Source organism: Micropterus dolomieu, linkage group LG06 (assembly GCF_021292245.1).
Source record: "Micropterus dolomieu isolate WLL.071019.BEF.003 ecotype Adirondacks linkage group LG06, ASM2129224v1, whole genome shotgun sequence".
NCBI lineage: Eukaryota > Metazoa > Chordata > Actinopteri > Centrarchiformes > Centrarchidae > Micropterus > Micropterus dolomieu.
The window spans coordinates 27183130-27209514 of NC_060155.1; the positions used below are offsets into that span (position 1 = coordinate 27183130).

The 26385-nt window shown below is 39.6% G+C and overlaps 1 protein-coding gene across 2 annotated transcripts in view; it reads right to left on the bottom strand.

Moving 5' to 3' along the window:
* Positions 1-25922, bottom strand: part of tox (thymocyte selection-associated high mobility group box) — a 54883-nt gene extending 28961 nt beyond the window's left edge. Inside the window, exons 1-4 of one of the 2 annotated variants that reach the window (XM_046052101.1) lie at positions 25775-25922; positions 25235-25411; positions 7437-7502; positions 2433-2534 (exon numbers count right to left, since the gene is read on the bottom strand). In XM_046052101.1, coding sequence (XP_045908057.1) covers positions 2433-2534; positions 7437-7502; positions 25235-25339 — 273 coding nt within the window. In that variant the 5' untranslated portion in view covers positions 25340-25411; positions 25775-25922. Of the gene's footprint in view, positions 1-2432; positions 2535-7436; positions 7503-25234 lie in introns of both variants that reach the window. The other variant, XM_046052102.1, reaches the window with a different exon arrangement.
* Between the last annotated feature and the right edge of the window lie 463 nt (positions 25923-26385).

Sequence of the window (26385 nt, forward strand, 5' to 3'; positions counted from 1 at the left end):
TCCCTTTGAGGGCCGTGACACACACTCGCACAGAAGGTACAGTATGCGTTTGATGGATGCCTGATTGAGATCTTTCACTTTCTATTTTCATCACTGTTCTCTGCGATAACAATGTCTGAAAGTGTGCGAGTGTTCGAGAAACAGACAGCGGGCAGCACATGTTTTATGTATGAAAGAGCAGGAGGGAATATAAAACTCAAACTTTTGTTTTTAATTAGTCAGCATTATAATGCAAGAAAACGTATATGTGAGTGTATATGTATGAAGGTGTGGGTGAGAGTTGGGAGATTCCCTTCAACCATTTTGGTGGCCCCCTTTATCACCCACTCACACAGTTTAATCCTCTGATATGTCGGAATTTTCCTAACTGCGTAGACGGATCAATATACACACCAGTGTCGGGTAAATGTAAATGTGTTCTGTTGCTGATGTTGTTGAGTGTTTACCAGGAATAATTTGAAATCCAGGAATAAAATGTAAGAGAGTAAAGCCCCTTAGTGAGATATTGAATTTCTATGTTCATGTTGGGATTCTGTGTGCGTGGTAAACGTGAAAGGGAGACAAAATCTAAGGTCAAAGCTTCTAATTGGAAACAATCAACCTCTTTCACATGATACGTGATACATACAGATTTTTGAGTCTAGGTTCTCCTCAAGGTTTCTGCCTATTAAAAGGAAGTTTTTCTTTGCCACTGTTGCCAAGTGGTGGGAACTGTTGGCTCTCTGTCAATAATATTACAAAGAGTACAACATAGAACTGTGTAGTGTAATGACATTGAATAACTATGATTTGTGCTTAAATTTAAAGGGAAAGCACAGTTTGGGTTCTGGAGCGGTCATTAAACTGGCTTGTTACTGACTCACAAACTCGCTCAGAGTCAACAGCAGGTCACAGACACTCTACAAGGGACAGCTTGAGACATTAGGTGCGTTCTGCTGACTTTCGGCCGACTTGATAGTATAACGTGAGCTGCAGGCGACTGTAGAGGAGGGCGCCATCAAGTCAGACACACTCTACCTGCGTGAGCTTACTGTGAGCTGCCATCAATGACTGATCTTGCGAAATTTGCAAAGAACAATGCCACGAGATCAGGCAAAAGGTTTGTTCTAACTTGTGTGCAGCCGGAGAAAAGCAACTGCCTCCTTGCTCCCGCGAGGTGACATGGTGACGTTTCAAACTCACCTATTATCAAACCAGTTCAATACATATCACCCTGCGCCACACACAGGAAAGAAAAGTAACTCCTTGCTCACTCATACAGACTGAAAGGGACAATCAATCCAGCTTGTTTTGATTTATGGCCCTGATCCTGATCAAAGTCCTTTATTATTGGGTATCTCAATCCCATACTTATATTTACCTAATTGTTGAATAAATCTGTTTCTATCTGACCCATTGAGGTAAGAGGTGTAGCCTTCTAAATTTGGCACCCGCTACTTGATCCAAATGATGAAGGTCCTGATTTAAAACTATAAAGCTGATAAGCGTAAATTATTGATATGACATTTAGGAAAGTTTAACTGGAATTCATTTTTCACCTTTTATTAATTTAGAGGTGGAGTTTCACTTCCACACTCCACTGGAGCAGTTGGGGTTAAGCGCCTTTGCTCAAGGGCAGTTTTCACTTTGCCCACCATGAACTTTTAGGCCACCACGGCTTATGAAACTGACATGAAACGATCCGCTAGAGAGAGCGTGTGTCACCCTGTTGGCGTTGTCGGGACTACACCCAGTGCACTCACGGTTGTACAGCGATGAGTTACAGAGTGATGGTTCTTTTACCTCTGACTGATTGCAGAGAGAACACAAACCCATCAAGTAATAAAATAACTAATACAACACCATTGTATCACACTAATGCTTCATATACACAAAACAGAAATACAATTCAGACTGTAACTGAAACACCAAGTGATAACTACTTTTAACAGCTATTTAACACCTACCGTAACAGTTCCAATTTTCAGCACTGCCTGTTCAGACAGAAAATAATCCACCTGCATTACTCATTTTATTCTATTATTGCTTTTGGCCTTTGCAGCCCTTGCCTTCCATTTATCTTTGGATTAATAACATCTTGTTAGGACTGCCTTCTTAGCATCTTCAATGTAACTAAATGGGGTCACATGATGACATTTAGAGCAAGTTACAAAAATCAAAAAACTGCAGTTGTAAGCACAAGTGTTAAAGTTGCAGGAGCTTTCACTTTCATTGCCTATAGATGGTGCACACCTGCCTGTTTACATCTGCAGGGCTAAACTGCTGCTAGTGTTACTTTCCTTCCCTGCAGGAGGTGCAGGTCGGGCTAGAACTGCATGTCCTGCCTGCAATGATACTGGCTGATCCTGGTTTTCAGTGCATTTAATCAATATTTTTTTATATAAACAACACTGTTGAAAGTTGTGTGTGTGTGTGTGTGTGTTTGCATTCACCCAAGGCAGACGGTGTGTGTCGGCCATGTGTGTGTCCCTCCTCCAGTGCTGCGAGGGTGGTGTCACCTTGCTGAGAGGGTGAGGGGGCTGTGGCACCCGAAACTGTGGGAAGAATGACAAAGACACACAAAGGTTCAAATGGATGCAGAGGCCAGGGAAAGGTCAGAGGTCAAATGAAAAGGTCACGAAGAGGAGCAAGGACAAAGCAAGAGGGAGGGAGAGAGAGCGAGACATTAGCCTTCCCACACACAGGTCCAAATGATGTTTTATCCTTGTGTTTGTGTAATATTGCTTTTAGTTTTGCACCAACTAACAGCTACGTCTGAACCGAGTTGGCAGAAAGAACGAGAGAGAAATCAAACAAGCCTCAGAGAGATTTCACAGAGAGAGGGGGCTGTTAATAAATTGCTTGTTCATTCCCTCCACAGCTAATCCCTGATAAGAAAAGGTCACACTGAGGGCTGAACAGCTGCAGTAAAGGAAGAAAGAAAAATATTTTAGTGTATATTTTTCTGTAAGAAGAAGCGTCAACACCACCATCCTGCAACTGGATTCACTTCCATACAGCAACACCTGGAAGCCTCCCAGTGCAGCCACAACCACTGGGCATCTCTATGAAACTGGGCAGACACTATATATTGATTAAAGTAATAGTCCAATATTTTGGGAAATTTGCTTATTTGCTTTCGTGCCAAGAGTTACATGACAGGATCAATACTACTCTCATATCTGTCCATTATGTCCCTGGAAAGAGGGTCCTGTCCAAGCAACCAGTGGAGGCTGCAGGAAGTCACTGCACACACACATTGTCCAGCTCGTGACTCCGCATCAAAAATTTTACATACCGCAATGTTTTTACAGAAATATTGACATTCATGGTGAATCATAGGGACTTTGGTGAGCCCTGACCTTTTATCGTTGTTATCATTTCGGTTTTGATGGATAGCCATGAAATTTGGTTCAGACATTCAAGTTCCCCTGAGAATGAACTGTAATCACTTTGGTGAACCTCCCATCAGTTCCATCCATCCATCGTCAACCACTTATCCTGCGTACAGGGTCGCGGGGGGGCTGGAGCCTATCCCAGCTGACATCGGGCAAAAGGCGGGGTACACCCTGGACAGGTCGCCAGTCCACACAACGACTCACACCTAAGGACAATTAACCTTTGGACGGTGGGAGGAAGCCGGAGCGAACCCATGCAGACACAGGGAGAACATGCAAACTCCACTCTGAAAGGCCAAGGCAACCAGGGTTTGAACCCACCGACCTTTGTGCTGTGAGGCAACAGTGCTAACCATTGCACTACCGTGCCGCCCGCTGTTTTTAGTTTTAGTGGAAGTGAAACATTTAGCTCATAGCATGACTGTGTTGCTAATATTAATCTTGTTTCGTCTTGATTTCCATTCAAAGTGGGATTGCACAGAGTAACGGTTGATCTTCTGCTACGTTATGAACCATCCTGACCTCTCAGGTCTAATTTCTGTCCCCAGGGTCAAAAAAAGTCTAAACCTGGAGAAGCAGCGTTCAGTTTTTATTAAGTCCCAGAAAACAGCCGATCTGCTGAAACTCTCAGTTCTTTTAAATCAAGACTTTTTCTTTTACTTTCTTTTTCTTATTAATATCTTACACTGCACTGTCCCGTTTTAAACTGTTTTAACTCTTTAAAAACTGAATTAAAAATTCCTTTTTATATTTCCCTATGTTGCTTTAATGTTTTATGTAAAATACTTTGTATTGCCCTGTTGTTGAAATGTGCTATACAAATAAACTTGCCTTGCCTTGTCTGTCTCTTTTATGGCAGCATTTGGAGGACGGGGCCACCTTGTTAAAATAAAGTTTAATCATTTCATTAATTTAAATATTTGGGGAATGTAGAGTTATTTATTCACTTCTGTCAGCCAATCCTTGGTTTTAAAAGAGACAAGCTTTCAATCAGCACCTTTGTCACAGTGTGTGTTAAAGACATTATCTTACAGAGTCAAACTGTCTCTTTATAAAGGAAAAAGGATTTGTCACAGAAGACCAAAGTTTACTTAACCCAAGAACACACCTGTAAGATGTGGCTGAATGTGTGAAACCATGTTTTCAGGCTTCTAAACAACAAACCTACACAATACACATATCCGTACAGTACAGATATTGTTGTATTGAGCATTTCTCCCTTTGCCCTCTCTTTCTGTCCCCATCTCCTTGGTTCAGCCTTAACACAGTGACATCCCACTGTTGCTCCATTAACAGTTCAAAAATGACAAGAATGAGGGTCAGACTGGAATAAAATTGGTCACATTCATCACAACAACCTCTGGCTTTATGGGAGAAATGGTACTTCAATAATAAAGCCATAAATTCTTATTCCACACACCACTCCCCATCTTCTTATGGAACAACACTATGAATAAAACATCAAATCATAGATTCCTATACCACATAATAGTCTCTATAGTGCACTATGAATAATGTACCTCTAGTGGAGTTTGTCATTAATATGGTTAATATGTTTGGTTGTGAGGATTCTGTACTAACAAAAACACATCTTACTCTCTAGAGGCTTTACTAGGAAACTACATAGTGAAAGCAGTTCTACCCAGAGCCATATAAAACAGTGTTTACTGCATAGTGCTGTTGCTTAGGAATCTAAAAACAGCTGATCTTTAAAACGTTAATCATCGCACTGAGGTGACGTAACAGGACAGCTGTACATACATCATCACCTACCCTTAAACCTACATCTGATTTTATGCAAGGAACGCAATGTTCTCTAGCGGAAATTTCCATCCATCTTTCCACTCACTACACTTCTTATCCTGTTTAGCATCTCAGGGGGCCGGAGCTGTAATCAGCACTAATTTGGGACGCTCTGAAAAGTTTCAAGAAAATGTATTTAATAAAAATTATCAGTCGCTTACAGTAAAAAAAAATTTCAGTTGAAATTCAAGATAGGGCTGCGAATACTGATTTGATTACTGATTAATATAGAGATTATTTTCTTCATTATTTTGTCTATGTAATGTCATAAAATTGGGGAAAAATGCCAATCACACTTTCCCAGAGCTTAAAGTGACTTCTTCAAAAATGCTTTAGTCCAAACAACAATCCAGACTCGAAAATATTCAATTTACTATCACGTCAAACAAAGAAAAGCAAAATAGCCAATGAAACCATTTGCTTTAGCTGTAACTAATTGATTAGTTGATCATTTCAGCTGTGTGTCATTAATGAGTAACTGATTTGATACACTTGCTCTCAGATGATAACTTATGTTGATAAACAGAGAACATGATTCAATAAAAGCAGGTTTAATCTCACATGCATCCCAACAACTTTGACCCGGTGCTCAATTGCTTCAACTACTAAACATTTCCCATCTTGTCAAATGCGAGAATATGCTTTTCTCTTCTGTTTCATATCACTGTTAATTTTAATATTGTTGAGTTTTGGACAAAAACAAGATATTTGAAGATGTCACCTCAAGAATTGGTAACTTTTATAGTTCCAGCTTTTGAAATGTGAGAATTTGCTGCTTTCATTGTCTTACATTATAGTAAAGTGAATGTCTTTGGGATTTATACCATTATTGTAGTTATTGTATTATAAACTGGAAAATGAAATCCCTAAAGGTGAGCTCAAAGACACAGCGGTGTGTGATTAAATCATCTTTATGAAAGCATTAACATTAACTGCTCTCACACTGTGTAGCGAAATAACTGTTGTTTAAGAAGGGCGATTCATCAGATTTGGTTTGAAAGGCATTCCTCACTGTACAAGTATAAAGCTTCTGATAGCAGGATCCCAACAGAAAGTAGTTTATTAAAGCCTCAGAGATCATATCTAAGGTGTCTTGGTTTGTCTTAGTGTTTTTTCAGAGTCCTGCAGTAATTAATAGCTCAATCCTAACAGATACTGGGAAACAGTTTGCAATTCTTACTTTGCTGTCCATATCAAATGCCTGCAATAAAGTAAAATGCAATATATGTATAAATAAAAATACAATGAAAAAATACAATAAATATATAAATAAATATAAAAGGTGTAAACATCAGACGTTGTTGTAAAAGAAATGTTAACAAATACATACACATCGTCGTTGTGCAGGCAAATGAATTAAACAGTTAATACAGCACCTGGTAATGCCAATGCTAACCAGGCACACACACACGAGTGTTAATATGTTACGTAAGTCACATGACATTAAAGACGTGGTTAACGTTGTGAAGTGGTTTAGGCAACAAAAGCTACTTGGTTAGGTTTGAGAGAATGTTGTGGGTTGGGTTAAAGTAAGTAAATGACCAAAGTCAATAACGTAAGTCATGTGACGGAAGACAGTAACGCTATTTAAGTTAAAACTCTTAATAAATCAGTATTCACGTGGTTTCACGTGGTACTCGAATGCTTCTCCTCAAGTGGACTTTGTGCCCATTTTTCATCCGTCTCCCGACTTCCACCTTTGCTACCGTTGTACAGCCACTAAAGGTCGCTGCCACAATAAACGCAAACATGGGTCGAATTACCTATATTGTCGTTTTTCTGGTGAGGACAGTCTCTTCCTCCTCTACGACAGTAAACTGAGTATAAATTGTGGACAAAACAAGACATTTGAGGACGTCCCCTTGGGCTTTTCTGACATTTTACAAGCTAAATATATTTTATACAAACAACAGAATTGTAAGAGGAGATGCAGTTTATGCTCATAGAAACAAAAAATAATCAACAGATTAATCGACAATAATCATTAGTTGAATCCTTAGATTGCTGGCAGTCAATACCCATCTGTAAATATTCTGCACACCTGCCATCTATCTGTCATGTTGTGGGATATATGTGTTGTTTATTTGTTTATTTTCGGGTCGTGCATTTCCACAAGATACAGAACATCCACTTCTGTTGGGAAATTTTGTAACACTTAAGTAATTAGTTCACTAGGAAATGTCAGAGAAACAGCTTCACAGGGCACTCACTCTGTCTATGTTTCTCACACACACACACACACTCATAAACACTAACCTGATTGGTCGAGGCAAAGTCAAGGCCTGCGTCTGGCATACTCAGGAACATGGTGTCCCCATCCAGCTGGAGAGAACAAAAAAGCAAGAGCAACAATGTCAACAAACTATAATCAAACACAGCAAACAGAGAGCAGCCAGCAAGGGGACAATACGTGGAGATGGAGGTAACAGATTACAGGGCAGCAGCCAGTATGAACAATCAGTCCACTATCTGTGTGCCATCTCCTTCTGACATCGAAAATCCTGCTAGTCTGAGTGACTCCCCACAAACAGGACAATGACAGTGACAAGTTTGAAGGATATATTGCAGCAAACCAGCTGAAATCACAGACAACCTCGCAGTATAACCTTATCCACACTGAACGACACCGACAGACGGTTAATAAAACATCGTTACACACAGTCTCTACACACTTCTCACAAATAACTGCACATCAGTACGGTTTAATACACTGTTTGGATTTGGATTCATCGCTCCGACACAACAATGGTGACTCTGAATCTGCCTCTCTGATGATGGCTCCTGTCCCCATTCTCGTATCCCTTCAGGATATCGAATTTCAGATTATATGAACGTTTGTTCAGTAGGTTTTAAGTAGTACAGTTTTTTTTTACAACTGCTTACACACATTTTCAAAACTATGTCTCCTTTTTTCAAAACTCTACACACAATTCCCCAAAATTCTTCCTTCCAATCCTTTCCAATTGAAACACTGCATTCAAAATGACATAAACACATCCCAAAATTAAGCACTTAAGTCAGATGGCGAATTGTAAATTATTGGATAAACCATTTACACATAGTTGCTCTAAATCTAAAGCTCTTTTGTCTTTTACAGGTTTATGTGCACATTTCCAAACACCAATGCAATGTTGAAACAGAAAACTATTTAGTTGGCAAAACATTACTGTTGGAACAGTAGCACAGTGTTGTATCCAGCAGCGTACAAGAAAAGGAACCATAATATAAACCAAAAATATAATTTTTACTTTTATTGCTAAAAATGAATACTTATTTTATAATACTGAACTGCTGAAATAACCATTAGATTGTTGCAACCTGTTCTAATTTGTCAAGTTATGGATGCCAATGTAAAGCGACTCAAGTTGGGCTGGACTCTCAGTCTAGCTTCTCTCATTATCAACCTGTGGTTGATCACATGATCAAAAAGTGTGGCCCTGATCTTATCAGTAATAGCTCTCCTTCCTCCTCTTCCTCCTTGAACTTGTCCTCATGGCGTCCCCTGCCTCTCCCTCCTACTCCCCTTTGCTCTCTGTCCATTGTTCAAAACATGTAATCTGACCTTTGACCTATGTATAGGTCTACTGTATACATAAAGCAGTCTAGAACATTGAATGGAAATGTGCACATTAGCCTGTGAAAGACAAAAGAGCTTTAGATTTAGAACAACAGTGTGTAATGGTATATCCAATAATTTACTATTATGGAAAAAGTGTTTGCCATCTGATGCAAATGCTTCGTTTTGGGATGTGTTTATGACAATTAGAATGCAGTGTTTCATTTTGATGGACATATGAGGCGTTTTGAATTTTGTGTGAGCAGCTGTGGGAATTGTGTGTAGAGTTTTGAAAAAAGGAGACACAGTTTTGAAAATGTGTGTAAGCAGTTGTAAAAAAAAAAAAAAACTGTAAGCAATTAGTTTGCACAGTGGGTGTGTGACCTGGTGAACAAGTGTAGCATTTTGATTGGTTGTGTTTGGAAAAGAAAAGCAGGTCACTTCCTGTTAGATTTTTGTTGTGTCTTAGGTAGAGAATTGTGTGAAGTGTTTTGAAAAAAAGTTTTTTATGCAATTGAAAACCGAGTGAAAGGCTGAGAAATGGCTCCTTGTTTTGGAGATTTGAGATGAGGTTTTGCTCTTTGAGTGAGAGGTTTCAAAAATCGTGTAACGTGTAAAAAAAAGTTTGTGTAAGCAGTTGTAAAAAAAAAAAAAATGTAAATAGGGCACAATAAGTATGTAGTGTGGTGTTTAACTTCCTTATTTTTTTCTCTTATCTGTCCTACAGTTCCTCCTGTGGGGCCTCTTCACTGCACACAGCAGTGAAGAACAAAGGTTTAAATGTCACTGTGCATGTCACAGGTAACCACCAAACAGCTGCTTGTATCACCATGGTATCACATTTTGATTTTAAGTGACTAAAAGCAGGCAGCATTGTCTCCTTCTCATATGATGAAGGTTACTTTTGGTTCACTGTACAATATATACTGTATACATACAGTCAATCATTAATTTTTAAATAGCTCTTTCAAAATAAAAACCTTTTTTTAATCTCCTATCCTTATAGTATGAAGTAAAGCAGACACACAATTCTTTTTAATACAACAACTTTGTGTGACACAGTTTTCAGATATGCTGTCAATGCATTCACTGTGCTACAAAAAGTGAACTCACCAACAACCCAGCTCCAATGACTCAGGGACAACACTAGTGTGTGAAGACTAGGGCCGCAACTAACAATTATTTTCGATTAATTGATTAGTTGTTTGGTCCATAAAATGTCAGAAAATGGTGAAAAATGTCGATCACTGTTTCTCACAGCTCAAGATAATGCCCTCAAATGTCTTGTTTTGTCCACAACACTCCTACTGTCATAGAGGAGGAACAAAACCAGAAAATATTCACATTTAAGAAACTGAAAAAACTCTAAACAGTTGATTAGTGAATAATTTACTTAATAGTTTACAACTAATCGTTTAATGAAATAATCGTTGCAGTGCTACTAAAGACCTGGTTTAACAGAGTTAACACCCAGATTGTATTGACAAGATCTCATTATTTTCATAATAAATTAGTCTGACAATTAAATTATATATGATGTATATATATATATATATATATGTATATTATTATTATATATTTAACTAACGGTCAAACAGAAAGATATTAATTTTACCTTCATATCCGGCAAAGAAGAGCATTACAGTCTCACAAAGTAAAAATGTTGAACGTTGAATGACATCTTAAATCTGAAGTATTGTAATATTTACTGCTGACTGCACCGCGGTTCAGACAAAGTTAACCCTCTTCCTTTTAAGTTCATACTTTTACCACAAACACCGTCAAGTGATGTTTGATGTGTAATGAGTGATAAGAAAATAAGAAAATAAAACTAAACTAACACACACATCAATTCAAAAATTGATTTGCAGAATCGTCCTACTAATCTCTTCTGGCTAAAATGCCACTTTAAGCTTAAGAGTAACGTCTTAATGCCTCAAGCAGCTGCTAAATCAATCACAGTTACTTCCACCCAGTAACAAGAATAGACGGCAGCAAGCTGTTCACTGCACACACACATGGCTTCTTTTTTATACTGAACAATTCCGAGTGCAAAGTACTTCTTTGTTATTTGCTTTGTGATCTACGCTATATAACATATAGCACTGCTTACAGAAAGTTAAATAAACAAAGTTACTTTAAAGTAGGGCTGGGCGATATGGTCAAAAATGTTATCACGATAAAAACGTTTCGTATCATTAGATATCCATAATTATAACACTAAATGTCAAATCGTTATTTCTTCCAAGTTTAAAGGCTGATTTTTGCTCCTGAGTGAAAATTGAAGAAACCAGATGGTTAATTATGTGGTTAAACTTTTCTTTATGTTCAGAATAAGACAAACACTTGATGTCAAACAGTGGATCACTTCACAAATATGAGGCAGAACATTCAAAACTATTACGATAAAAAAAAAAAAATTAACAAATATGATTAGTAAATCTTTTTTCAGTCCCTTTTCCTCAACAAAATAAATATTTGAATAGAAATATATAGATCATTTATTATATTGATATTGAGGAAAATTATAATGCGATAACTATCATTATTGTTTTCAGCAATTTCACTCAGCATCATCTTCAGCACCAAAGGCAGCTGACATTAACGGTTAAAGCAGTAACGGCTTAGCATTTGTAGCAACACTCCTAACTTCTAAGATCAATCGTAATTGGGAAACAGGGCTTTTAGCAAGAACTCACGATAAAAACAGTCAACTTTAGAGCAAAAACTAACAGTTATTTCATTATAGAAAAATGCATGTGTGTCAAAGAACCTAAAATATTCTATTTAAAAGGATAGGAGATCTCCTCACATATTTAACCAGCTAGTGTTAGGTATTTTTAGTTTATGAAAATTAAACAATTATTTATAATTGTCAAAATGATTAATAAATTAACTATCCTATTCAGTGTTTTAGCTGTAGTCAGATTTAAAGTATACTGGCACTGCTATTGGTAGCTTCAAATATTGTTTCAGCTGCAGTAACCATTACCAATCAAACTCTACATCCCACAGCAGGAAAACAAAACAACAAACAAATTCATCATATTTGAATCCATAAACCATATTCAAATATTTCATGGTATCCTAGGTACACGATCATTGTTTTGGCTGACAAACACACAGAAGAACGTTTGAACAGGTGGGTAGAAGCAAAGCACACACACACACACACACAGGTGGACAGGTGGACAGGTGGACAGACAGGTGTAACTGCCCTATCCGTTTCCCAGCTGCTGGGTATTATGCAAATGAGGTATAGGTTTACAGAGTCAACAGAAAGCCAAAACAGTGTTGTGACACACACAGTGTCGCTTATATAATTAACAGTTAATTTTTAATGCTTTACATGGAACATCTCGACGTGTCAGACAATAAACAGAGTAGCAGGAGTGGACGGGATCTTCAGCTGTATGTTTAGTAGTTTGTCTGATCGTCATTCTTCCTCTCTAGGAGCAAACAAGGTTTTTCACACAAAACAGACAAGAGGAAGAGAAAAGCAGACACTCTGACCTCACTGTCAAATCAGCGTCTTCCCTTTATCTTTGACAAGACATGTAGTATATCAGCTACATAGATCACACATGGATGCACACAGACTATAACAGACTATACACGCAGGGACGGAGAAGCAGACACACAATAATACTAACAACTACTCGCCACTGTTTGGTGATCAGCTGATTCGACCATCACACCTGCCACCTCATGTGCTGCATCCATTTCAGCAGGTTTCCCTGCCCTTGCTGCTTTGTAACGTCCTTCACACCTGCACAGCCTAGTCAGTGTGACCTCCTGCCCCTACCCTGCTGTAAATCAGCTTACCCTGCCTAACATGCATTCAGACCAATCAAAAATTTAATCTGGACTACTTACTGAGTGTTCACACACAATGCAAAAAAAAACACAACCTGGGATTACTACGGCGGTATGAAAACAAAAATAAACACTTTGCTGTGATTTAGTCGCAATAAACGGATCAAAATGATGCAGAACTAACAACAATATGATGCTGATTTGTTAAACATATGAATTCATGCTTTGTCAGGTCTGTCAGCAAGACAGCAGGACGCCAACTTTCAAAATGCTCGTTTTCTGAATGGAGTTCGAAATAATCAGGGTTATGCTATGCTAACTTGTTCACAGTAAAGTACAAGGATAACTGGAATCAAGTAACAGAAACATATTTTCTGAACTTACCAAGTAGTTCATCCTTGCTTACTGTTTTTCCAATGCAACGTCCAGTTTTGTCTGTTTTTTATGTAAATATGAAATAGTATCACAGAGCTGTAGGCGCACACTGACGCTAACAATAACAGTGGAAGTCAGAAACACTTCTTGGCTCGCTAACTCTATGGTCTAAACTGAGCCTGATGTAGACGCCCAAAGACTGTAGATGATGATCAAGTCCAAAGGTTACACACAAACAACAAACACCTTTGACATCAATACATATAATGGCAAATACACGGACAAATGTCAGCTTAAACTTAATCAGGCTACAAAATGGGAGTAATTTGTAGATGCTAAACTAAGTGGCTAATGTGCCCCTGCTATGCACAGGACAAATACAGCTCTCAAGTCACAGTAAGTAGTACTATCAGAAGAGAAGAGATAAGAAAAAAAAGCCATGAAGGAGAAATAATAATGATTTCTTTTCAGCTGGCGCTCAGTGTGAGAGCACAGTGAAACCTTTTATGCTGCTCATCAGTCCTGGGAGAGACAGACGGACAAACAGAGAGACTCTATGGAGGGCTCTCAGTGGCTGTCAGTGATTTTAGCTTAATTCAACCCTGGTGATTCAACACTCGGCAGGTGCAATGCATTTGGGATGAAGTAAAAACGGTTTTAAATGTTGAGGGCATCACGAAGGACAGATTAAAAATTTCTTTTGGTTTCCATGCTCATACATGCCAAAATTGGAAGGATAGACAAACTAGTCAACTGTTAAGAGAACTGCGAAATCAAGCTCAACCAAGATATGGAAAGTAGTAAAGTTTCTTTTAACAAGAACAGACCATGAGAGATAAAAACTGAAACTCTCCATTTTTATTGACTACTTTTACAAATGACTCGCCAAACAAGCAGGCCTGAAACAAAACCCCCCGTTTGTTGGGTAGTGAACGGTAAGTGCATCTTGCAAATGTGCTGGCTTACTCATTAACTTTTAGTGGCAAAAAGTCATCATCAGTTTAGGGCTGTCCCCGACTAAGGACTTACATAGTCGAATCAGACTCCTCAAGTCCTGCCTGATAGTCGAATCATGTGTGTTTTTGTGCGCGGCGATTGCGAGCCGAAGCTAAACTGAGGCTTATTGTTGACCCCTCTCTCTCTCTCTCTCTCTCTCTCTCTCTCTCTCTCTCTCTCTCTCTCTCTCGCATGCACGTCGCGGTTCCCCTCGGGGCTATTTCAAGTAGCGGCTGTTTAAAAACAATAACATATTCTTTGTGCGGGTCATCAATGGTGATTAATAAGTCCCGCAAGGTGCGAACAACTCGGCACAACACTGGTGAAGCTGGGGCTCCGTCTCTTCAGCAAGTGTTCCTCTTCTGCAACTACACACACACGCTACACCTACACATGCGCACTGACGACCCAGCGTTAGGGTTACAATTTTGGATTTATTCACGCACTTTAAAAACATTTATTGAAAGTTATGTACTTTTTACATGTTTATTTACAGCATTAAAACGTTGAAATGTATAATGTGATGTATATTAACTTATTGGGAGAAAACTGGTAGTTCTATGTAAAATCAGACGTTGAGCACCCCCATATCGCCAAAATTGCATGATCCTTGTTTTGCTGGATCCGCCCATCGAATCTTCGACTCTTGGGGGCCAGCCCTACATCAGTTTTGATGTGCTGTTCAACAGACTCAATTTGGGTAAAGACTACTGGTTTGTCCGCGGAGCTAATCAGGTGAGTGCTGACTGGTTTATGGAAAATAGTTCATTGTCCCGTTTAGATATCCATGGCAGATGTTTTAGAAGATGCAAGATCCATGAATTGCATGTCAAAATGCATCCAGAAGTTGTTTTTGTCTTTCACTTTAAATGTAAAGTTTCCAACAAACAGAACAAAACAGAGAGAATGCACGTTTGCATTTATTTCTGTGTTTATGACTAGAGCTGCAACAATTAGTCGATTAATTTTATATTAACTAATTAGGATTTGGACTGTTAGTAGCTCTAATCACTATTAGATAATGATGGAAATTTGTCAAACAGTTCCACATAAGTATAGCTGCCTCTCAAATAAGTACCTTTACAGTATTTGTGTTATGTCTGTGTGTATCGCAAACCCTACAATGGGAGAACTAAAAAGGATAGCAAGGTCTGTAGACAAGCCAAATTACCCTCTCTCTCTCTCTCTCTCTCTCTCTCTCTCTCCCCCCTTCATGCCTCTGTCTCTCACCCTCTCATCTCTGCTGCTCCCGTGTGTGCGTGTGTGTGTGTGTGTGTGTGTGTTTTTGTGGGTAAAGCTAAGGTTTGAATAACAAGCAGCCAGCTAAGTGGGTCAGGGTCGGAGGAAGGGGGAGAAAGGGGGAGAGAGACTATTAGGATGACAGACAAGGACAAAGGAAAAGAGAGAAATACAGTGTATTGAGGAAAAAGGGAGCAGAGTAAGGAGGAGAAAGGAGGAGAGGTTGGGAGAGAGATGAACTGTATAGTTGATAAGGAGATAGAGAAAGCTGTAAAGGCAGGAGTTAAGGGGAGAGAGTGATATGGAATAGGGGGTAAAAAGACAGATGTCAACTGGAGGAGCGTAATTTCACTCAATTTCCTTCAGAGCAAAAATTTCAGCTGATATCCTGTTTCAAATGGAAGTATTTTGCAGGCTTTTAAGAAAAAGTAGTCGCCTTGTATTCAATCAGAAAATCTTGCATTCATTGAATGATTGTTAAAACGTCCAAATAAATGTACTGTAAAAAGAAAAGTACAACAACAATGCTATCAAAATGTTTGGGATAGGCGACCACACCTCCTCCACTCAACACCGGAGCCCCCCAGGGCTGTGTGCTCAGCCCCCTACTGTTCACGCTGTACACCCACGACTGCATCCACCGACATGGAAAGAACTCTGTACGGAAGTTTGCGGACGACACAACCATCACCGGACGGATTTCAAACAACGATGAGACTTCATATCTGGAGGAAATCGATATTCGAGCAGAGTGGTGCTCAGAGAATAACCTACTGCTCAATGTCAGCAAAACTATGGAGCTGATCATTGATTTCAGGAAAAAAAACACACTCCTGTCTACATCTGTGGAGTTGAGGCTGAGCAGGTGAGAAGTTTCAAGTTCCTGGGAATCAGCATCACAGACAACCTGACATGGTCATCTCACATCTCCACGCTGGTTAAGACTAGATACCCATGCCCTAAACTTTTACAGAGGAGCAATAGAAAGCATCCTGCCTGAAAACTAGGGCCCCGATTTGAAAGACCGATACCGATTTTGATATCTCAGGATTTTAAAATCCGATATTCCGATATATATGGATTTGTTTCACCTTCTTTTCAGAAACACATAAACAAAGATTATTTCTAACATTTGTTATGCGTAGTTATGAGAAATCACCAAGATAACATGAAATAATGCCGTTTAAAAAAACATTTATTAATATAAATAGTCCTTTAAACAAAAGTACTGCTGATTGCTGTGGCGTTCCAAACAGGTGTGGTGCCAACAGGGTCCTGCAGAGATTGAATTGAATTGGTGGACAAACTGCAACGACAAGGATCCCTCTTCCGTCGCTACATTTCTTGTATAATTGTCATTTATCGGCACTAATACAGTGCAGTTTATCTGCAATTAGCTCATAATGGCATGCCGATTTACCGATGGAAACATGGGAGGTTCACAGCCAAGGACAGGAAGGCTCTGCAGCAGGTGATTAAAACTGCTCAGTAGAACAATGTTTTTTGTAAGTAGCACTAAGGGAACTTAATCTATTTTGTAACCTTTTTTTTTTTTTTTTTGTTAAACCTTTATTCAGGCGAGCTTCACTGAGAGGAAGACTCTCTCTCACACTGCTGGCCACTAAGCGCTCCACTCCCGTTGCTCAATGGCACCGAGTCCGGGGTTTGAACCGGTGACCCCTCGGTCACAAGCTCGCTTCTCTAACCATAGGGCCCCGGTTAGTCAAGCTCCTGTAGCGTCTCTTCCTCCAATGACAACCACAAAGAAAGACCAGAGCTAAGGTCAGCTCTTCCCTGACATTTAGATCCACTGTATGTGCATCACAGTTTCCCGGTCAGATACAGAGAAAATGGGCAATGATGACTCTTAAACTGTATGCCAACATTTTTCAACTGAAGTCTGATATGCCTGTGGAAACACTTCAAACATGTCATTTAAAACGACATTGTCCGAATGTGTCAATTAGTGGAACAAGACTAAATCAGAGTGGAAGGCGAGTCCTTCTCCCCACAGCGTCCATACTGCCTCCCACTGCAGATTCAGGAGTGTTGATCACCGCGGACGTGAGATCATACATCATAGAGAAAACAAGATTTAAGCAATATGCTCTGTTGTGCTGACCTGTTTGAATGAGCACAAGCTACAGCGGGAATTATCAGCAGGTCAGTCTTACAATGGACATTTGTTATTTATTTTCATTGTTGATTTGTTTTTATTGACAATATGCCAGTATTTGAGTGCCCCATGTTGCATGTTTAGATTTTTCAAAATCAAATGACAAAAATGTATTTTCTACATTTGTTTTCTTTAGAAGGCAACATAGTAAAATGAAGTGCTATAAGTGGCTCAAAGGACTGAAGCTTCAGCCATGTATTAACTAAGCTGAGGCCTATAGTTTAGGTCCATCTAGCCGAACTAGTAAAATGTTGAATTTATGATTTTATTGGCATATTTCAGCATGATGACATATGCAGTTCAGATCCTTTCACTCCAACTGCTGCCTCTGTGTCTTTATGCAGGTCTCTGTCCAGGAACATCCTCTGTTATAACAGCTGACAGGGTACCATAACCAACTGTATAATATTCTGTTATACAGTCCATCTCTAGAACTGGAAAAAGTAAGAGAGGTTTATAGTAACATAACACTGCCACAATGTTCTTGCATGAGATCGACTGTCTTTCTTAGAAGGCAATTCTCACTGCACTGAACAGAAGTTAGAGATACTACATCCCAGTTAAGCAGAGAACTTTGTAGTCAAACACAGTGCATGATAGCACAAGGAAACAGGGTCAAAACAGACACGAGTTTCCACATTTCAAATGTGACTTATTTATTTTAACCTACACACAGTAATTAGTAAAGACACTACCACAGTCATCGTCGTATGATCGTGAACAAAAGCTGAGTGCTAAAGAAAAATGGCCGGCAACAACTCCTGAATAATTCCTCAGGAACTGATCAAATCTCTTCCTCCACAAGTTAATTGATCCAAGTCATTGTCACTAATACAGTACACACACACACACACACACACACGCACACACAGAACAATGCAACAATGATTGCGGTATGTGATTTGATTGCAATATGTTTGTTTTGGAAACGAAATCCTGATAATTAGTCTCTTCTGGCAGTGCTCTATCTCCGCCCATCTGTTCCATTTGGCATCCCTCCACCAACCAGGAGTCCCTCATCGCTCCGTCTCCCTGATTCAACCGAATGAAACGCTTTCAGACACACCGACACAAAAGCAACAGTGCTGAAAGTCACCAAATCATCAGCAGCTTAAGGGGAGGGTAGAGTGTGGTGGTGGTGGGAGCTGGCGAGGTGTTCAGTAGCGGGAATGACAGCCAACATGGACAGACGGACAGACAGATTGACTGGTTGTGTTCTGATAGATAATTAGACGAGATGCCGGCACTTTGGCTGGTTAGAAAACTGTAGGAGAGGACAATGGAAGTATGTGGTACTAAAAAAAAAACACCAGAAAGGGGCCAAAGATGTTTTTAAATAGCTGTGGCTGAATAACCAAAAATACTGCTGGAACATCACAAGAAGCATTCAAGCAGTCGAGCTGATTGTGTTAATGTAGATACGTTACACTGACAAATCCATATTCCAATTATCGTTTGTAATTCTGACTGACACAAATTGTTCTTTAAAATGATAGTATTGCCACGAGGGAACAGCAGAGTGGAACATCCTGTTTATGCCGTGGCTTCTTTCCAGTGATCATAATATACAAGCCAGTCAGCCAACTCATGTGGCGCAGATTTATCATTACATGAACACAGTGTGTACCCTGCAGGTAAACACTAAGCCCCGTACCAAGAAGAATAGTGTAATGATAATAAACTGTCACCTGAGGTGACTTAGAATCAGAGCCTTCAGGTGGATGGTGGGTTTATGAAATTCTGCATGAGCAGTGTGCATTTTAGTCTAACATTAGTATTACTGACATTTTTTCTTCATGACAATATACCAGTGTTTTAACTCTTACAGTAAGAATTAAAGCCACTGAGACTCTGTTGAGAGTTTAACTTTTCCTAAATAAAAAAATCTGTTTATCTGTTTATTTAAATTAGGGATAGGTAAAAATACGCTATATTTTAAAAGTAGCACGTAGTCACACAGTGAGAAAAAAATTAATGATGTATAGAAATAAAATAAAAAATTTGATGCATTAGATGTAATTGTTTTCTGACCACCCTCTCTATTGGAATAGAACTGTGAGGTGCCAAGAGATTTTCACACATAGTGGTAAGTGTTTCCATGTGAGCAAAGGGAAAAAAGATTGGCAGAAGCTTCACTAGAACATTTTTTGTAAACGATGTATTGTTTGCATGTTGCAATGAGTATAAGTCTGATTTATACTTCTCTGTCAAATCTACGTGTAGCCGTTAAGCCTACGCCGTAGTCTGACCCACACCTCCCCAAAAATCTAACTGCACGTCACGGCGACGCAGAACACGGGAACTGTGATTGGTCGGCTTGGTAGCGTCGCACCATCTCCAAGCCCCCAGGAAGTGCTCAGTGCTTTGAAGTCAATATTGGTGGACCCCCGCAAAATGAATCCTTTCACAATCCGAATTTTATCCATTTGGTCCGATAACATCTGGAAAGTCTAGAAGAGACTCACAATTATTATTTTAGCCCCATTCAAGTTAGTGAAGTCAGCGGAGTGGAAGATAGAAACCCCACCTCCAACTAGCGCACCAACACACAAGAATAAATGCTCATCTGTGTGCTTAGTCTACGCTGTAGTCTCGATGCAGAAATCAGGTTTAAGGCTATGACATGTCTAAATGTCCTCTGTGACAAAGGCATATTATAATCTTCTCCTTGCAAAGTAGAAGTATAACTATGGAGCTTGTCAGTGAATATTGCATCAGTGTGCATTAATGCTGAAGTTTTGCTGACATCCAGCCCCTCCAGTCCCAACTACACCGAGGTGATTCTCTTGCATCCCGTTGAAAATGAACAGCACCGAACTTCCTGTTACACTGCAACAGCTGAAACCAGCTCCCTTTCAGCTAGGAGTGTTATTTAAAACCATTATAGTGATACTACACCATCACTATGCACATATCGGAGTGCAGTTTAAACACCAAACCTGTTGAACTAATACAATGACTTGGATGATGTGAAAACAATTCATGACCTCAGACGATGGCTGTGACAACTCAAGTTTTGAATGTAATACTTCTCTTATATAGTCTCATATTAAGTATTATAGTTCTTCTTACTCCTCTTGCTGACTGTTCTCGTTCTGCCCTTTATCTGCTGTTACTGTTTCTGTCCCTTGTGTGCTTCTCTACATTTGTCACATCTCATCCTCTCCCCTGCTGCTCTTCCTTCAATCTATATTCTCCTGTCTTTTACTAAACCTACTTCTCTCCTCCCTGCTCTCTGGCCCTCTCTGTTTGCTTTAGAAATACCTCACCCAGCTTTCACAATCACCATGTTTACATTAGACCCCGTCCCTCTTGCACCTCTCCCTTCCTCTACTAAACTCCCTGATTCATCCCTTTGCTGTTCCTCTTGCTTTCTCTTTTTCTTTCTTTCACAAGGCGTCAAGCTTAATTCAGAAGTAACATATTGAAACTGCTCCCACTTGTGTAATTTTATACAGAAGCTAAAGTCACCTCATTGCAACATTACAATAAATTAACTTCTCTATCAAATGACTCAGTCATATTCTCCACTGTCATCCAATCAGAGCTCAGCGTGGCTCCCTCACTTCTGCTCCTCCAGCCAGCCCTCCACGTGACTAAACTGTGCACGTGCATCACAACAGTGACACTGAGCTGGCTGCTGGCCCACAGAGCCTGACACTCTTTTATATTAAGTTTCTTTGTTATCAGTGTTAGTAAAAAAATAAAAAAACTTGGGCTCCACAGAGGAAGGAAATCTGTCCTGCAGTACACACGGTGCAGCAATAAAAAACATGCACGGCCATCTGTCGTTTAGTGTACAGTAGTATCAACAGTTCATACTATTCAAATCTTGTTATAAAGGTAAAATTAAAGATTAAAATATCACCGAGTGATTCATTACACCACCATGTTTACCGCTATCTGATGACTATTTTTGTATGGGGGTTGAGACAGACCTTCTTCTGAGGTTTTATTCAAATTCTCTCATGACCACAAACCCTGAATAAATTACAGCAACCTAAAGCATCTTATTGGTAGAACATAACGAAGGCAGTGCACAGCTTGGGAAGAATTGTGTCTGGGTCAGTCTGGGAGGCCCAGCAAAGAGATTTATTAAATTTATTTTTTAAATTGGGACAAGGTTGATTATTGGTGTGGCCTTTATCAGATTAAATAAATGCCAAAGTTACAGCCTGTAACTTACAGGTTTTCTGTTAACATCATTTCCTCAAACCTGTCTCCTACAAATTACCTTTATATTCTTTTAATTTGTTGGGCCCAAACAGGAACCTCCAGGTCTGAAAAGTAAAGCCAAAATGGAAGTGTTATAAACCTGCGTCCTTCCTAACTGCCAGCAGGGGGCGACTCCACTGGTTGCATTGGACGCAATGGCAAACTGACTCCACTTCCCACCTGAATTATTACCTCAGTAAAAACTTTCCCAATGAGTTTATGGTCTCAGTCGTTAGTATAAAGTAAGTATTTAGTAAATCAAGGTTCCATTTAGAGGAAAATAGACGATAGAGCAGGGGATGCTTTAAGGCGCAGCTACCTTGTGATTGACAAGTAGCTACAGCTGCGATCTGTCAATCAGGTTAGAGGCAAATAGTATCCACAGCACCGTGTACATTTAACGATCGCCGTTGAAAAAGCTTATTAGGAGTCGGCTGTTCGTTTTTCCGGTAAGAACATTTTGTTTATCGTTAGCCAAAATTAGCATCCTGGTTGATATCACAGTTTACATACGTCCACTTCTTTTACACAGTCTATGCTTGGGCCAAAACTAACAATTACTTTCATTGTTGATTCATCTCCCTATTTTTTTCTTGATAAACTGATTAATTGCTTGGTCTGTAAAGAAAACTGAAAACTGCTTATTACAGATTCCTCTGAGGTTATCAAATGTTTTGTCTGTAAGAACAGTCTGAAAACAAAATATCTTATCCTTTTTTCTGTCAGTCGATGAATCGTAACTAATCGAGCTCAAGTTGTTTTGTTCTGCTTGTTGTGTTTTGAAGAAAAACGTAATTGTTGCGTAGATTATGTTTCCCTGCATTGTTTTTTCCAGTGCAGGAAGTGCTACATTACCACCATCACCACACACAAGTTAGTCAAGGGAGGTGGTCGAGGTGGATGGTATGCATACAAAGCAGAGGACACCAAAGTCAGGGGTTTGGTGTAGACATTAAAAGAACCATTGGTTACGGTCAGAAGAAGTAGAAGAAGAAAAGAAGAAGAAGAAGTACTTTATTAATACCTCTAGGGGAGATTAATTTTTTCATGGTTTCTGTTAAATGTCAAGAAAGTCATTGTTTCCTGTCTCGTGCTTAGGAAGTGAATACCATGTGTATTGCAAGATCAGATATTGTAGGAAAACAAATGAAATATGTTCTCAAGTGGAAACGTTCGGTAACAACATTATCCTGGCAAACAAGTTCATTAACGATGTCTCCTCATTATGTCCATCCAAGGAACTAATGTATGCCCCCCAAAAAAACATTATCCTGGTTGCCAAAGATCCTACTCAAAGGAAAACTATGTAGTGAAACGTTGCAGAGAATTTTCTGTTAAACTGAAATGGAAAATGTAGACCACCGCTGGTTTTACATCTATACATTAGCACATCTGTTAGGACACGCCTCCCACCTCTCGCAACACAATCTTTCTCTGTTCTGTTCCCCTTTTTCTTTTCTCTCTCATTTTGTTTTTCCCGTGCCTCCTATACTTTTCTCACTCCCTCTTCCCTCTGCTGTGCCCTTCTCTCTCCCTTTTTATATATACCGTATACTCGTTCTCCCCCACACAGTAATATGATCTCCTCTATCAGGCAGACAGAGCTGTGAGTCAGGAGACAGAGAGAGAAATATGGTAGTATAGTATAAACCTTAGTGGCCCCACCCCCACTACTCTCTCTCTCTCATCTACAAAAACCCTACCCCCAACAAACCTCTTCTCTCTTTCCCTCTCTCTCTCTCTCTTTCCTCAGTCCCTACCCCCAACCACACAGCTCGCTCTCTCTCTCCACATCCCCAGTCTCTATCTTCAATCTCGCCCTCCCTCTTTCTGAAACAAATACACTCACCGACAACAACACAGTGCAGCGCTGTGTGGTTCTGTGTGCAGAGCATTATTTCTACACATTACACTAGACTCCGAGCTTACAAGACAAACAGACGATAAATAAAAAAACAGTCAATAACTAATAATCTAGCACATACAGACATTAATGAGATATTCTGTCCATGTCCAATCAGCACAGGTCAGAGGTCACAGTCAGCCGGTAGGGAATCAGATGCTGTGCTCCAATTCCAAACAACACACTATATGTATACAGTATCTATAATAATTGCCATAGTGCACTGGTTTACAAGAAGTCAACATTTGTGCTCCATAAACAAACTGTGTCTTCAGAATGACACTCGGCAATTAAATGCCACAACTTTCCAAAGATTTCTCCCCACAACTATTTTAAGTTGTTTTACAGATAAAGGTAGCGTTTCCATTTTCTTTGTACGTTGCATTGTGGAAGTTTTATTTATGCTGCATTGACTACGCAAGGGATATGGAGATAATTGCACATGTACGAAACAGCACTCACAACACTTGCCTTAAACTTAAGTACGTAGTATTGGACTAAAGTCAGCACAGTCGTGGCAGATGCTTGCTAGCAGAGCGTTTGAACCCAGCATATTTGGTTAAAGCTAAGTTTTTGTAACCACAATGTCACACTGCTGATGGGTTAGGCTAAACAGAGGAGCCTGTCACTGATTAAAGTTTGTTCTGATAGTCCACTAAATCTATAAAAAAACAACCAGTAAAGGAACAGAAAGCAATCTGAGTACAGCTGTGTGTGAGGCCGAAGAGTATTCTGATCACTTTCCTTTATATGCTTTAGCAACACAAATATACAGCACATGCCAAGTCAATAAATCAACCTGAAATGTAACTGAGCTGTGAGACAGAGGACTCCATACAGCAGACTGCAGCTGGCACGGTTTGACAGGAAACACTAGTGAAATAGCTGTTTTTTTTCTTATAAAATTGCATTTTTATTTATTTACTTATAGTCTATTAAATACTGAGGGAGGAAGGGGGATTCATGGCACAACAAAGACTGTCTTCAAGTCTTCAAGACTGAGGAGAGGTTAATAATCTGTCCTTAACTCTAATAGCTGCGCTCATCAGCTGCATCTAGTTAAATAATTAAGCAATTAATCACCATCAAATGAGCATGGTCTCACTGTGTCTTGTGTTAAGATACCTGACACTGACTAACATCCCTATAGATAGATACATAGATACATAGATAGATAGATAGATATTGATTAAAAATAATGTATTGTATTTGATGACCCGAGGATTCATCCATCCTGCTTAAGAGGTGCCTTAAAGCAAGACCCTGGTGTGAATCTGACCCTGACCTTGGACCTTGCTTGGGAGGGAGAAAGACAACAGCTCTTCCCAGATGCCAATTAACTTAAGTGTCACAAAACAGAAATGAGAGACACTTGCTGTAACCTGCTGTTAAATATTAACAATTTAAAGCATACCAAAAGATAACCATGTATGTGCTTCTCACAATTTAATCACAACTGCGTTTGAACTTCTAAGCCAGACATATTTAAACTTAATTACCTTTCAATTACTGGTGGTGAAGTTTTAATTAAAAGGTGTCATTGCAAACTCTGGGTATAATTACAGCATGTGCATCACACAGTGATTAGATGTAATCCAAAGAAATGGGTTAACACTGGAATAGCTTCAGTAGCTGCGTGAATAACTGGAGCAATTAATTACAACTTAATTGACAGGGCAAGACAGATGAATACACAGAGAGGAGATACAGCTAAGGTAATCAATACACAATACCACAAACAGAAGTAGCCTATGTAGATTCCTTCTTTCCTTGCTTACCTTGTTGGTCCCAAAGGCCGGGTCAGGGTAGGAGAGCTGCCCCAGCCTGGAGTGGTCTGACGCGGTCAGAGGCTGAGGAGGAGGCGGGTAAACTGTTACATCCATAGCTGAAAATACATCCACTTCTCCAGTCAGTCCTGCTCTTCGAGTTTCTGTCTTCTCTTATCTCTGTGTTGCCTGATATGTCCCAAACAAACGAGATAACCTTGTTTTGGTTTTTTTTTTTTGGTTTTTTTTTTTTTTTAAATAATAAGTTGGAGGTTTTTGACTCAAAAAAAAAAAACAAGAGAAACAACCACTGTCCGATAAATCTACAAATCAGGTTTCTAGAATAAGTCGGCGATGTGAGCCTAAACCAAGCGTGCAGTCAGTGAAGTTTAGGTTGGTGTTGTCTTCACGCCGGGCGGCTTTCAGGCTCTTTCTCCTGCTGCTGCTGCGAGTAGAAAACTTAAACCAACTTCTTTATTATCTAAGGTTAAATAAAAATGTTAATATGCAATGGTGCACTTCAAAAAAAAGCGTCGTTTTCTCCACTTTTACCGTGTCAGGTATCCAGTGCTGGTTTGTGGTTCCGGACAGGGGACTTCGTTGGACCCTGTCTGTCCCTTGTTGGGACTCTGTGCGTGAATGCTGCTGCTGCTGCTGCTGCTGCTGCTGCTGCCGTGCGTGTGCTCGGTGCTGTGGTACCTCGCGGACCAGTCATACAAAGAGCTCCTGCATCGAGCTCGCAGGAGTTAGACACAGCAAACCCGGATGAACAGTTTCTGACAAAATAAAAGCGCAGATTAATGTCAGCAGATAAATCAAGAGCTCGGTAAGAACAACGCAAACACTGCGTATTCAGTACGTTTATTTGCATCGTTGCAGTCATTACTTTAACTGCAATCAGAAACTGCGTATTGTTTAAAATATTGTTGTTGAGGCAGATATTTTATTTTGAGAGTAAAACGACATATGCATTTTTGCTTATCTTGACACAGCTGAACGGGAGAATGTGCACCATCTAGAGGAGGAGAGCCAGCCAGTCTTAATAAACCCACTCCCTAAAACCACTGTGTCTCTTTGGTAATCAGATTACTTTATCACAATGTACACAACCAAAGCACACTATCAGCAAATCAATTCAAGTTCTACTTTATATTGTGCTCACA